Source organism: Leishmania donovani, chromosome 13, assembly GCF_000227135.1.
Source record: "Leishmania donovani BPK282A1 complete genome, chromosome 13".
NCBI lineage: Eukaryota > Euglenozoa > Kinetoplastea > Trypanosomatida > Trypanosomatidae > Leishmania > Leishmania donovani.
Genome location: NC_018240.1, coordinates 51,564 through 66,250, shown reverse-complemented (window position 1 = coordinate 66,250; position 14,687 = coordinate 51,564). Strand labels below are relative to the sequence as shown.

The 14,687-nt window shown below is 58.3% G+C and overlaps 3 protein-coding genes across 3 annotated transcripts; all 3 read left to right on the top strand.

The window, feature by feature from the left end:
* Positions 1-1,858: 1,858 nt before the first annotated feature.
* Positions 1,859-4,288, top strand: LDBPK_130200 (hypothetical protein, unknown function; the record flags this gene model as incomplete). The annotated part of the gene is made up of 1 exon (XM_003859184.1): positions 1,859-4,288. One exon carries the CDS (start codon positions 1,859-1,861, stop codon positions 4,286-4,288), a length of 2,430 nt encoding a protein of 809 aa, XP_003859232.1.
* Positions 4,289-7,665: 3,377 nt separating this feature from the next.
* Positions 7,666-8,412, top strand: LDBPK_130190 (hypothetical protein, unknown function; the record flags this gene model as incomplete). The annotated part of the gene is made up of 1 exon (XM_003859183.1): positions 7,666-8,412. The coding sequence occupies one exon, from the start codon at positions 7,666-7,668 to the stop codon at positions 8,410-8,412; it is 747 nt and encodes a 248-aa protein (XP_003859231.1).
* A 4,961-nt stretch (positions 8,413-13,373) lies between these two features.
* LDBPK_130180 (hypothetical protein, conserved) lies at positions 13,374-14,639 on the top strand (the record flags this gene model as incomplete). Its single annotated transcript, XM_003859182.1, has 1 exon — positions 13,374-14,639. One exon carries the CDS (start codon positions 13,374-13,376, stop codon positions 14,637-14,639), a length of 1,266 nt encoding a protein of 421 aa, XP_003859230.1.
* Between the last annotated feature and the right edge of the window lie 48 nt (positions 14,640-14,687).

Below are 14,687 nucleotides of genomic sequence, written 5' to 3'. Positions count from 1 at the left end.
CTCGCGGTGACGGCCCCAAGTGCCCAGGACGTGGGGAAGTCAGAGGGATTCATTGCGACTCATGGCGGCGGCGAGGTCGTGGATGGTGATGCGTCGGAGCGACCTGCGACAGTGAACACGCTTGTGCCATCCATATGATGGGCAAAGTGTCCGCGTAACTCGAACGAATCCCACCCACCCCCGATTTTCACTGCCCACTGGTAGAGGAGCCTGCGCCACCCCGAAGGGGATGCACCGGGTGGCGGCGTGGGAAGTGGGTGGGCGGAGCTCGAGTCAGAGGCCGTGCTCAGATGACTGGGTCGGCGCATTGCTGCAACGCGTGTGTACGGCTGCTTCGCACCACGCGATGTGGGGCCTGTGGCAGGCCTGGGCTTGAGTGGAGTTCAACTTACGTTGAATGGAAGAGTGAAATGGATGTGCTGAGGAACCGCAAAAGAAGCTCGTGCGCCGCCCCCTTCATCTACCTCTCTGCCCCCAGCACCGTTCTGGCACTTCCACTGTGCAGCTGCGTAGGGGTGTGCGCGTATCGTTCATTTCCATCTCTCGGTTTAATACCGTGGAGTACCCTCGTTTCTCTCCCACTTCTCTCGTGCCTCCACCGTCTTCCTCGTGCGTTGCTCCTCTTTTGCTCTCCTCTTTCTGCACTGACGTGCCCGTGCATGTAACGTGTGTTCTTGCCTACGCACACACACACACACACACACACACACACACACGCGCGCGCGCTCTGGTCGAGCCCCCCCTCCCCCCACCTCTGTGTGTCTTATGCTTCAGCCCTTCACCGCTTTGGTTTCCTCACATTCCTGCTTGCTGTAGTAAACCTGTCTCCTGCTCTCACGTCTCTTGTTGCTGCCTCACCAGCTGTTCTTCTCCCGTCGTCGTCATCGCGTTTTTTTGCGTTTGTGCTTCTTAAAGGAGCTCGCGTGTACCCGCTGTCGGCGCGTGTCTGTGCGTGTGCCTTGTGTCCCCTCCCCTCCTTTCCGCGCTTCCGCCCTCTCTCCTTTACAACGTCCCCCATTAGTCTTTGACAGGGCCACAAAGTCCGGGACGACCCGACCCATAACACGAAAAGAAGGGGGAGGCGCATCCTTGACAGCGCCGCCGCCACGTGAGTTGCCATCGATCTTCTTCTGCCTTTGTCTTCTTTGCTGCTTTTCTCTTGCTGCTTGCTTGCTTGAGACGCTGCACACGTAAACACGCCTGTATTCGTGTGTGCACCCCCTCCCGCATATCTTTGGCTCGTTATCGATTGTGTTACATTTTTCCTTTCCGTATTATTTATATTTGCCATCGTTGCCAGCGCCTATCTTCTCTTCAACTGTGTTCCTCGATCCCTTCCTTTCCTCGATCCTTTTCCGTGCACGCTGGCCTGGCCGCTTCTCTGCCGACCCGTTTCTTCTTTTCCTTCTTTTTGTGCACCTGCGTCGTCTTTTATCTCCTTCGTTTCTCCTTCTCTCTGCCTTTCCCGATTCACCGTGTGGTTGCGTGTGTGTGCCGTCTAGCCCAGTCAGAGGTTTCTCCACAACACCGAGGCACTCCCGTCCAGCAAAGAGGGCTTACACACACACATATCTGTATCTATCTATATATAGATACACAGCCATTGCTGCTGCAAGAGCGTCTTTTAGTTTTTTTTCTGCTTGTTGTCCTTTGTGACTGCGCCATCGTTCTTGACTTTGTCTTGTGCTTCCTTTCCTCTCCTCCCACTCCCCCTCCATCTCTTCGGTGCCTCCGCAGCAGTCTGCTGACGTGTGTTTGTTCTCTTCTTTTCTGTCGTCTCCGCCTCGGTTCGCCCTTGGCGCTTCTCGCGCGTGGGTTTGTCTTTGGACTCCTTGCGTACGCCTATCCAGCTTCCACAATGAAGAAACTGTTCGCGAGTCGTGGCAACACCTCGCCGACGTCAGCGGGTCCTGCCGGTAAGGCGCCACTCTCGACATCGAGGACGTCGGGTGGTCCGACGGCGTACTCCGGCAACCGCTTCGACATGCGTGATCCGGACGGGGGTCCCGTGGACCGCTTGAACAGCAGCGGCTCCAGCCAAGGAATGGGAGATGGCATGGGACCGTACGATAGGGTCGGCTTGATGTCGGAGGCGGCCGAGACCACCTCCGGCGCCCGAAGCAACGACCCCGCCAAGCGATACGGCTCCTGCTACGAGGGCGGGGCAAATGCCCGCTGCGACACGTGCAAGATGGTGAAGATCGCGTGCAACTGCCAGAGTTGTCACTGTTGCCACCGCTTCCTCATGTCGCCGTCGAGCATCCATCACTGCCGGCTATGCTGGCGTGCCACGTGTGCCGAGTGCAGTAACTACATGCGTACTAACGACTTCATGGGCGGCCGGATAACCCGTACTTGCCTCACGTGTGCCGTGCCCAAGGCACTGATCTTCATAACGCAGATGCGGTACAGCGTGTACGACTCGGCAGGCGTCTCTAGCAGGACGGCGAGGGGCGGGTCTGACAGGACAGCGAGGGGCATGTCTGACAGAACAGCGAGGGGCGGGTATGACAGGAACGGCGATGCAGACGGAAGAAAATGGGGGGGAGTCTTGCCACCTGCGATGGAGCCGAACTCTTTTCGCTGGGGCCTGTACGTGCTCGGGTGCGAGATCGAGGCCCCGCGGCGCTGCATCAACCCACTCTGCTCCAGCCCATTCGCCTACGTCGATACGTGCGCCAAGTGCAAATCCCCGACCGTCACCATATTGTTTCACGAGCAGCGCCACATCACGACAATGAACACGTCGAAAAAGGTCGCAAAACTCATCGACAGCGGCGCCCTGCCATCCGGTTCGACGGAGGCGTTGGAGGATGTGGTGCGCGACAAGTACGAGACCCTCGTGGAGAGTCGCTCTGCTGACGAGGTGGATGAGATCTTTGCTTGTGCGATGCCGTTGCAGTTGGAGAAGCGTCTGTTTTCGAGCCTGGCGGGCAACATCTGGGCCACGCGAAAGGTGCTACTCGCCCTGGTGGCGTGCGGCATCGCCGGGGAGGCGCCGGCGGCGCCGGTCATCTCGCTGGCCATGACAGACTTCCCCGTGTACGCGAGAGTGATGCGACCGCTTCAAATAACGGAGCTTTTCACTGTGTTTAGCGGGCCAGGAAATATTCGCCTCGTCGCCTTCAGCTCCGGCGCGAGCCGACGCCCTGGCGTGCATCAGGTGCTAAGCACGCGCATGGTGTCTCGGGAGCTGTGGACCAGTCAGGCGATGAAAAGCAGCGAGGTGCTTGGCAAGATTGTGTCGAACAAGGATGAGGCGCAGCAGGCAGGGCTGAACACGAATGTGGCGACGTGGAACGTACGGGAGGGCCTCCTCGGCTACATAAGCGATGATAACATAATGCTCCGTGTGCAGAGCCTCGTGCTGCGGATGGTGAAAAACGGTGAGGAAGTGGTACTTTGCGGCCACGGTATCGGGGGCGCCGTCGCCTCCTGGCTGACGACGTGCATGCTGCTGGAGAACACGCCACAGACGCGGGATCGGCTGTTGTGCGTGACGTTCGGCGCGCCGCTCATTGCCAGTCGATCCCTGTCGAATTTGCTCATGAAGAACGAGCTCGCCAAGAATTACCAGAACTTTGTGAACGGCAGCGACATGGTGCCGCGGCTGGGCTACGTGGACTCATTGCTGTACTCTGGCAACGCGGCCAGCTGTGCCTCGATTTTGGGGCAGGACGGCCCGCTAAACTCCGTGCGGAAGGTGCGGGATTGCGTCGTTCTCTGGACCGCTTCGCATGAGGAGCCTCGTGGCGCCGCGCCCACGAGGAATGCGGATGATGCCGGCGATGGCAACCCATCTGCCTCCAATATTGGGCGCAACGCACGCTATCACTCTGTGGACATGGCGAATGGGTCTCAGGCCACGCGCAAGAAAGACTCGAAGCGCCCGCTGTCGCCAGTCGACCCGGTCATCTGCGTCAACGAGACCGAACATGGCGATCTCTTCCTGCCAAGCCGCGAGCCTTTCGACAACAACGCCGTCCGCACCACATACGACGGAGAACTGAGAGAAAAAGGCATTTGTGTGGAAGGTGAACTCACCATTTGCGACACCGACTTGAAACGCTACTCGACAACCCAACACCGTGACAAACAAGCGATGGACCCGCTTGGCTGCTACCACTTTCTATGGCAACCACGCGGCAAGTACATATGCACGGAGGATCCGACGATGGCCATCGGCTTGTTGTCGGACCGGACGAACATGCGCCTTGTGCTGCGCGATCACTTGCTAAGTGCGTATAACAAGGGCATGATGGAGTACGTCTACTCTGCGCCCCCGTAGTAGAGGGCCCCCACCCGCGTGTGCCGGGCGCTCGTGACCGCCGCTGCTCTCTTCGCTGTGCCGTTGCTGTCTCCGGGGCTGTTGGTGCCGAGTCTCGCCTAAATTTTGTTTTTTTTTTTCGATTTTCTTTCCCGCCCACGGTGCGTCTTCCGCAATCTCTGTCGACCCTCCGCCGCCCCGCCGCTTCCTTTGTGTTTTTGCCTTGTCTCTCCCGTTTTCCTTTTTCGTCCTCTTCCTGTTTTTGCTTCGACGTGCACACCGCACACATACACGCGCAAAGGTGCTCGAACGCACGCGCGTGGGCACACGCGGGTGCGGCACCCTTTGTTCGCCCATTCTATTTTTTTCCTTTTCGTTTTGTTCCTGTTCTCCGTTCACCCGATGATGCTGTGGGGTGGGGGGAGGGAATCACCTCTCCGTGCGTGGTATCAACAAGGGTCCAGTGCACCCCCCCCTCCCCCCTCCCCCCACACACACACTCTCTCTCTCGGGGAGGAAGCCACGCAGCCCCTGGTCCTTGCCAATGCCAAAGGACTTCCTGGCGGTGACGGCGCCAAGTGCCTAGGACGTGGGGAAGTCAGAGGGATTCATTGCGACTCATGGCGGCGGCGAGGTCGTGGATGGTGATGCGTCGGAGCGACCTGCGACAGTGAACACGCTTGTGCCATCCATATGATGGGCAAAGTGTCCGCGTAACTCGAACGAATCCCACCCACCCCCGATTTTCACTGCCCACTGGTAGAGGAGCCTGCGCCACCCCGAAGGGGATGCACCGGGTGGCGGCGTGGGAAGTGGGTGGGCGGAGCTCGAGTCAGAGGCCGTGCTCAGATGACTGGGTCGGCGCATTGCTGCAACGCGTGTGTACGGCTGCTTCGCACCACGCGATGTGGGGCCTGTGGCAGGCCTGGGCTTGAGTGGAGTTCAACTTACGTTGAATGGAAGATAAAAACGGACATGTTGAAGCGTGAAGTCCTCTTCTGCCTTTTGCGTACTTCTCTCGCTTTTTTCTATTTTTGTTCTTGGTGCTTGCTCGTTTTCCGTCCGCATTTTCTGTGTTTTTGTTGTGCGTTTTTCTCCCCACCCCCACCCCCTCCCCTCTCTCCTTGCTGCATTTTGGTTTGCCTTCCTGTACGTGTACACGTGTGCTTTATATGTGTTGTGTATGTGTGCGCCCCCTCTTCCCTCTTCCATGCATCACTTTCCGACCCTTTCTCCGGTGTCGGCCATTATTCCTCCTCATGAGCGTCATCGCCATTGTCGGCTTGCGTGCATGTCGGTGCATGTGTCTCTGCGTGGCTCCGTCCCTCTTGATTCCATACCTGCATCAGCCATTTCCGCTCTCCTACATACGCACGTACACATACATACATACACATGCACGTGTGTGTGCCCTTTTCTCCGATTTCCCCTCCCCCTACTATTTCCCCTTCCTCGTTTTCTCGCCGCATCCTTCCCCAAAATTTACGCGCGTGTGTGTGTGCTGGCTGTGCGCTTTCCGTGTTGCGGACGGGAACATGGGGCGGGAGAGGGGGATGGGTGAGAGCATCGTAGAGGAGGGGGCGAGGAGACCATGGCAGAAGGGCGTCAAAACGGGGAAAAGAGAAGAACGATCAGGAGGGAGGGAGGGGGAGTAGAGGCTGTACGTGAGGTGAATGCTGCACTGACCATGCGCATGCGTGCGTGCGTGTGTGTACGCTTTATTGGATTTCGACGAGTGATTTCTGTCTTTTTTTGCCTTTCTTCTTCGTCTTTCGGCGCGCCTGACACACCGTCCTCGCCCTTCCGCGGTTCGCCGACCTCTGTGCCAAGCGTACGCGAGTACGTCTTCGTTCCTTTTATATTTCGGTGTTTTTACCTCTGCCCATGCCTTCGATCTCCCCCTTCTCCCCCCTTTTCTCTCTCCCAAGTGCTTTTTGCTGACGTTAGTACCCACAGAGGGACCGTTTTATGTGTGCGCCTGAGCGTGTGCGCGTGTGGGCGTGTGCGTGCGTGCGCCGCCTGCGCTTTGGCAGCGGAGAGGGAGGGCTCCGAAACCCCATCCTCCTCCTCGCGCCCTCTTCTACCCCCTTCGTCTCCTCTCACGGCCACGAAAGGTACGCTTTTTTTTTTCGTTTGTTTTCTGTTTTATCAGCGTGTCCGTTTCACCCACGAACAAGTCAACCCACAGGCGCATACACAACAACCACAGCTCATCTACTTCCTGTTGCACTACGGCTGAACCCTGGTCTTCTACAACGAAGCGTCGTGCCGCCGAATCAGGTCATGCGTCTAGCGAGGATCTACTTGCCCTTCCTCGGATACGTGCTGCGCGCTCGGTGAGACAGGGACCTAGCTGCACTGCCATGCCTTGATCCGCGCGGGCCGCGTCCAGGGTCCTGCGTTCGAGGGCGGAAGCGGTGACGCCTGTCGTGCGGGTCGTCGGGGGTGGTCTTTAAGTGCATGCAGGGTGCACGAGTGCATGCAAAACAACAAAATGGTATTCGTGCTGGCACTCACACGCATCTTCTGCGACTTCTGCCCTCCCTCCACGCATTCGGTGTGTGTGTGTGTTTGGTGTGCGGAGCTGCTCTTTTTCCTTCACATCTGTTCCCCTGCCCCCTTCCTCCGATTCTTGTCTTGAAGGCGTCTTTTCTCGCCTCGTGGGGAACTGCAACATGCTTGTGAGGGGCGTCGCGCGTGTGTGCCTGCGTGTGTGCATGAGCGTGTGTCTGTGGGTGGTTTTGTTGTTGTGCTCTGTGGGCGTGCGTGTGCGCGAGGATAATTTGTGAATGCTGCCGATGAGCGCAACTAGCGGCGCACTGAGCACAACACGCACACACACGACACACAACGAAAGGAGCGCGCCTATGCCCCGGTTCCTTTTCTTCCCTTTCTGCGTGTGCGTAGGTACTTATGCGTGCATGTGCCTGTGTCTGCCCCGCACCCATGCTAACATCGATTGTTGCTGTCGTTGTGCTTCACTTTTCGTTTCCTCTCTATCAAATACGCACCCGCGTGTACGAGCTGAGTTGGCGATGATGAGCTGGTGCCTCTTTCGAGCTCCCTGCTGCCGCTCTCTATTTGTATGCCTCATTCTATCCTCACTCCTCTCCTTGCTCTACCTCTCTCTATCGTACTTCTGTGGCCGTGATGATACGCGCTTGCGCCTTCACTGCCGCCACGGCTACCGCCCCCCCCCCCCCCCCCCACACACACACACATTGGATTACGACATGCATGTATTGGCAAGCGAGTGCGTCTATTCTCTTTACCTCTGCCTCACGTGACTTTTCACATCGAAGCAACGCACCCCGCACACACTCCCCGCTCGCCCAAGCAAGCATCTAACACAGGTTACTCACACAGACATCTGCCATCGCGTATCCACACACGCAGTCATGCTGACGCTAACACTGGTGCGGCGCTCCGACGTCGGCGCAGCTGTGGCGTCTGCGATGTACAAAGGCTACGTCTCCATGCGTCAAAACAGCAGCGGCGCCTACTATACGGCGCGTCCTCGCACGAAGCCCGCGCCACTTTCGGCGCTGAGGCATCCTGTCTCCACCCCCAGCAAGGCACAGCTGAAGGAGTTCAAGCGTTTCTACGAGGCCGTCACACGTTCGAGGGAGGCGACGAGTCTGCCGCCTACGCCGCTTGGCCATGGCGGCAGCGAGCGTATCCTCAACAACGCGCTCCTGCACCAATGCCCGTGGCAGGCGAGCTGCGTGGAGCTGCGGGAGCGCGCCGTAGAGCCGGAAAGGAAGGTGCTCAGCTACGGCAACGTCGACTTTGCGAGCCTGCGCAAGCAGTCACGCCGCAACGCCGCTGCGGCCGGTGGGACGAGCAAGACCACTAGCTCATCGCCGTATGGTTCCTACTCGAACGTGGAGGACATGCTTGATAAGCCCAGCGGAGAGTCGGTACAGCAGCGGCAGCAGGGCCCCGGGCTCGACGTCGTCCACTACTACGAGGCCTCCACCCCAGAAGGCTTGGCCGGGTATCAGCAGATTACGATGCAGGTGCGGAAGGGGAAGCTGCCCGGGTCCTGCACCAACTTTTCGGCCGAGGGCGGGTTCGCCGTGTGGGTCGTGCCACACAACGAGTACATAGAGACTCTGAGCGCGATGGGCTACCTCCCCGAGTAACATCTGTGGATGAGGTCACGTGCGGCGGAATCGGCGACTAGGAGACGGGGATGGGCCAGGATAGGGAGAGAGAAGTAGAGTGGCAAGTCGGCAGGTGGCCGGTCGATGGGCGACAGAAAATGGGCCAGCGAGCCACTGTGTGCACCTCAGCACACGTGCTCGTCCGTCGCGCTGTCGTGGAGGTGCAGGACGACCTCCTCGCCTTCCTTGTAGATCTATGTGATGCGCTGCTGCCATCTCCTCCACTCCTTTCTCCGTGTGCCTATGTGCCTGAGTGTATGCGCAGCAGATGCAACTCAAACGCTTGTGTTTGCGTCTCATGCGATTACATAGCTACAGGCACAGCCTCAGTGCAGTCTGCCGCAGTTGTGTCTGTGTGTACGCCGTGTTTTCTGTCTGCTGATCTTCTCGGCCCTCTCTCCATCTCTGTTGTTTTGGTGGTTGGCGGCGTTCGCACTGCCGCCTCCGGTGTGTGTGCGCGTAAGTCCGTTTTTCATCGGGTTTTATCGCTCCCGTCGTTATGCGTGTCGGTGTGCGTGCGTGCGTGCTCCTCTCCCCTCCCCCAGAATGCTGCCTCATCTTGCGTGCTCGATGTTGTACACACCGACACATATACACGTGTCCTCTTTCTCTTGTTCTTTCCACGATTTGCTTTCTTCATCCGACTAGTTGTGCAGGCCGCCTCTTTTCTCATCGCACGCCACCGCCGCTGTCTCTTCGTGGTCTCCTCTGTGGCACAAATGTGTGCGTACGTGTCGTCTCTCTCCCTCTCTGGGTATACGCATTCTTTTCTTTTCTCGCTTACTCGCCTCTGTCCCCCAACTCGTTGGCCCCACCCCCTCTCTGTGTCTCCAGCGCTCACGCACACACGCACGCACGCAGGAAGGCCGCCACAGCAGCGGCGCATGCGCGCATCAGTCTCACGCTTCAGAACACGCTAGCGCCATGCTGTGTTTCTATCTGTGTGCGAGTGTGCCACTGCGTGTGATGTTCGAGAACAGGTGTCTTCCACCGCTCCACATCTCTTCCCTTAAAGTCGATGGTGCACATGAAGAGCTCTGCACTAGACAGCGGTACACCCGCCGCACTGAGGGTGGGGCGGAGGAGCGACGAGACGAAGAAGGGACGTCACTCCGGTGCGGCGGATGGGCGGAGTAGGGGGCAAGCAGGGTGGTGGTGGTGGTTGGCCGACATGCGGGAGGTAAGCACGGTGATCGAAAAGAGTGCAGAGGAGAGCGTATTGCCTGCTGGCTGCTGCTGTTGTATGCCAAACGAAGCAAAATCTGTGTGGTGAGATGTGGAATACATGTGTGCGTGTACAAGTGCGGCGACACACGCACACAAGGCATCGGCTTATACCCTTTCTCTTAGGTGATTTCTATAGTGTTGTCACTTGTCCCTGCGGGCTTCGACAGTCGTTGCGTTGCTCTGCCCCCCCCCCTCCCCGTGCGTATGTGTGCGTTTTTTCGGATTGCATTTTCAAATTTTGTTTTTCTTTTTCGACTCGAGTTTTCTTCCTTGTTTTTTAGCTCTCTCGCTGTACATCCTCCCTCCCCGTCGTGGATCCTGTCGTTGCCTTCGCACAACCGCTGCGCGTCCCTGCGCGCGTGATGAATGCTAGATGTGCCTCTGTGCAGCTGTCTTCGTTTTCGGACTTGCCTTCTTCTGGCTCTCAAACTTCATAATGCTGCACTTTTCCTCCTCTCGTGTGCGCTCACACGTGTTGCACGTGTGCATGTGCATATCTCATGATCCGGAAGCGGTGTCGAATATCTCGAAGGAGGTTGGAAGAGGGGTGGAGGAGAGTTGCTCACATCATAGGGACTGTGTTGTATCAACTTCAACACCTCCTCTTCCTCGTGCGGCTCTTTGATATTTTCTGAGTCTTCCTTCTCTTATCCTTCGCTCCGCTCTCTTTCTCTCCGTGTGCATGTACGGGTGTGCGATTGTGTGAGGCTTCACCACTGGCCTTCTTCACCCCACGCACCGCCCTCGCCTCACCGCGGCCCGGCCCCCTAATCCACCCCTCTTTTCGGCGTATTCTCACCCTCTTCTTCATGGTCTAACCGCCATTTGGGGGCTTTGTTTCGTCTTCCTTCCCTTCTTGTCTCCGTAGGTGTGTGTGTGTGTGTGCGTGCTGCACTCCCCCCTCTCTCTTTCTCTGTTGGAACGGGTGGCGCTTGTTGTTGGTGCGCTGCTCTCTTCCTCTGTTGTGGTTGCCGGTTTTTAAGTCTGTGAGCGTTGCCATCATGTGCTTTCCTGCTCTCTCGGGTCTCTCACCGACTATCGAGGTCCCTCCCCCCTCAGACAGGCACATGCATGTCTGCCGTCCCTCTTCTCTTCTGCCACCTTCACCACATCGAAGGATGCATCGATCTTGCTTTTGTGTTTCTATTCCATGTACCCCCACACACATGCCCATCTTTCTCACTCGTGCTCTTCTCTATGTGCGATGCGGCCACCACCACCACCACCACCGCCGCCGCCGCCGCAGCTGCTGTGATGACGATGATGATGGGGGGGGGGCGTACGCCAAACGGCAGCGAGAAAAGCAGAACCCTCGGTGGCGGCGTCAGGACAGCAACGAGGGCGAGGCGGTGGCTCAAGAAGCATGTGCGTGCAGGCATGCCTGCATATATGGTTGCGGTCTGCTCTCTCTCTGTGAGACTCTCTTCTTCTCCAGCTTTACCTGTGTTGTGCCGCAATCGTGCGCCCATACGGATCCTTGCGTGTGTGCGTGCGCGTGATGCAGACGCACCCGCGAACACGAACGCAAGCGCACACACGCGCCACAACTCTCCCATCTCAGTGATTTCTTCACCTCCTCTCCCTCTGTCTTCTTTTCGCTCATCACTCTCATCCCTGTTGTACACCCTTTCCGTCCCCCCTCCCTCTCTCTTCTGTCCTGTCCGTGTTGGCGTGTGTGTGCATGTGCGTCTGGGCGTGTGTCTCTCAATGTATGTTTCGTGTGCGATGTATACGTGTCTATCTCTGTCACTGGAGCACACACATAGACACATGCACATGTGCACCATAATATGCCGTACATAATATATGCACATCGACTCTTTTCAGATGCAGTCTTTGACTTCTCTCATTTTTTTTGTCTTCCTCTCAATTCCAGTTTCTGTGTGCTTTCCTTCTTCATCCGCAATCCTATTTCGTATTGGTTGGCGTTGATGTCGCCGGTCGGAGCATGTTCGGCCGTACTCAAGTTCTTTGCGCGATACCCCATTGTCTGCCCTCCTCTACCCCTCTTCCTGTCTCACTCTCTCCCCACAGACTCACAGACATGCATATGCAGCAAGTGGAGGCAGTCTTGTAAGCTCTCTGCCACCTTTTCTTTTCGTCCCTCTTGACTGCTTCCCTCCTTTCCTTCCTGGCTCCCTCGTGTCGTGCTGTATTGACCTCCTCACGTCACGTTTTGCGTCCGTGTCCAGTCTTCTGCCGGCCCACGGGCTCACGAGAGACTGAGGAAGAGAGAGGAGCCGGCAGATGTGCGCGCAAGGCGCAAGAATGATGTGTGCTACGTGGAAAGGTGGACGCCGGCGCCCAGGCCAGCGCGTGTATGCGCGAGCAGGGGGTGAGGTAGAGGAGAGAAAGGGTGATGTTACGGAAGTGTTGCGCGAGTGTGCGGGAGCGCGTGGCTGATGAGCTGTGCAGCTCATTCTACAGTCCCTCCCTCCCAAAACACTTGTCAAGGCATGCGCACGATGACACTTCCATCTCTTTCCCTCTCTCGGGAACGCTGACGCGCCCTGCCTCGCAGTCATTTCTGATGCGCTCTTCTCGCGCCCCCCATCTCTTCTCTAAATTTCCGTCGTGGTTTCTTTCTTATCCCACTTCGTCTTACGCCGTGAATTCGTGTGCGTGTGCGAAGTGCTGTGGTGGGCAGCTGAGACGGATGTGCTTCTTGTTGTTTTCTCCAAACACTCCTACATGAGGCGGAGAGAGGAGTCAACGTCACGCCAGGCATGCGTGCACGCGCTTATGCGCCGATGTGTGAGCGGCTTTTGCGTGTCACTGGATGCATACCTGCACAAGCTTTCCTACGCCGCCGCTACCCGCTGCTTTCTCTCGCTCCGTCTCGCACGTAAGCACTTGCTGGACCGCCGCTCTTTTCTCGTTGGCCTCCACCGTCATTTCGTGTTTCTCTTTTCGCTGGTCTTTTTTTTTCGGTCGATTCACTTCATCTCTCTCTGTGTGGGCGTGTCTGTCCTTCGCTCTGTAGGACGATGATGACGCGCGTGTGCGCGCCGGCGGGTGTCTATGCGCTCTTGTTCTCTTGCACTTTCTCCTCGGCTTTGTTGTGTTTATGCGAGGGTAGTGACGTGGGATGTCTACCACGGTTGTCGGCGTTGAGTGTGTGTGCCCGCGTCGTCCCTCACCCCACCACCCCCTGCCCACTTTGGATCTCAGCTGCCCTCGGGCGGCATTTCTTCTGACTTTCTTTTTTTTTGGTCTTCTACGATTCCGCTTCGTCTCCAGCGCGCGCCTGTGCGCACCTGCGTGGTTCTCTGACTGTGCACATGCCGACACACACTCACCACGATAGAGATGCAGCGGGGCGAACACCCCTGTCTTCTATACCCGCCGGAGCACTGTGTCGGCTGCCGGTGCAACGGCGCCTTTGACAGGGGAGGGGCCGCGGCGGCTCTCTGCTCTCTACCACCCCGCTTCCTTCACAGCCACTTGCACTGAAAGGGCGGACCCCATGCCCACTCGCAGCCGCTCTCGCTCTCTTGCGTTGTAGAGGGGTGCCCGCTGCGTGCTTGTACGCGTGCACCTCAGCGTCGCTCTTGGGGAAGGGGCGGTAGCAGAGGACGGCGCCGATACGCGCATGAGAAAAAGCAAGCACCTTCTCTCTCACATTCTCTCCACCGCCATCATCTTCCGGGCCGCATCTTAATTTTGCCTTTCCTCTTCTCCCTGCCCCATCCCTTACTTCGCTGTCATCGCTGATGTGTGCACTCTCGGTCATGAAGAGGGCTAGAGGATCGACCTTGCAGGTTTGCGGTGAGAGGCGCACTATGAGTCTTTCCCTAGCGACAGCGCTCTACGCCGACGCCACGCGGCTCTACCGCCTCGGTGACCTTCACCACGCACGCGGCGCGGCGGAAGAGGCTCTCCTTTCACTGTCACATAGTCCGCACAGCGACATCAGCGACCACACCAACCATCGCCATGGAGGCGTCCATCACGAAGAGGCCGCTGATAGCGTCTCGGTCGGCTGCGAAGGCTCACAAGCTCAACAGCGTCAGCGCCACCGACTCTTCGGCAACACCCTCCTGCTCCTATCGAGCATCTACATGGCTGTGCACGACTACGCCGAGGCGGAGAGACTGCTTGTGACGTGCGACGGGTACTGGAGGGAGCGCCTGACCAGCACGCACACGAGGCTTTCATCTGCTGGCACATCTGCAGAAGTGGAGTGCGCGTGCTGTAGTGAGCTGGACGAGGGACTGGCTGGTGTCGCGTACAACCGTGCTGTGCTTCGCCTTGAACAGCTTCGGCGCACCCCATCCTCGCCAGCCCGTCGCGGCGACGGTGAACTGTGGGTCGCGCCACCGGCTGACCTGTGCGGCGCTGATGCACGTCTGACACATTCGTTGATACCTCCATCCTCTACTGCAGCTACTTCAGGTACGCCAGAGACGCTGCTTGCGAGCGCGATGGCGCTGCTGCTGGACGCACAGGACCGGCTCGCGCACACGCTCGGGCCGCCCCGTGGTCTTCTCGCCGACGTCCTGCACACCATCGGCGTCTGCCACTACGAGGCGGCCGACTACATCGCTGCGCTGCAAGCGTGGCAGCGCTCCATGGCGATTCGCGTGCATCTTCACGCGCTGCGCCGCCGCAGCGACAAGAACGCTGCTCAACGCACGCTTCGTGGAGGCGGCGGCGGCGAGTGCGGTGACGGTACTGAGGAGCTGAAGCTGGCTTTGACAATGGAACACGTGGCGCAGGTGTACCGACTGCTGGAGGGTCGATCCGTCGAGGCACTGAAGCTGCTAGATACAGTGGCAGCCACGCGACGGAGGTACGTTGGCCCCACAGATCCACTGTGTGCCCGCACGCTGGTGCTCAAAGGCGTTATGGCAGCAGAGCTCGGCCACACAAAGCTCGCCCGCGCACTGTTGGGCAGGTGCAGCGCCATCTACGGTGACGCTGGCTCGGAGACCCCACCTCCCAGTAACTATGCCTGCGCGGTGCAGGAGGTGAAGTAGTGGCGACTGCAACCCCGCGCCACCCTCCCCGTCTTCTCCGTCTTCCCT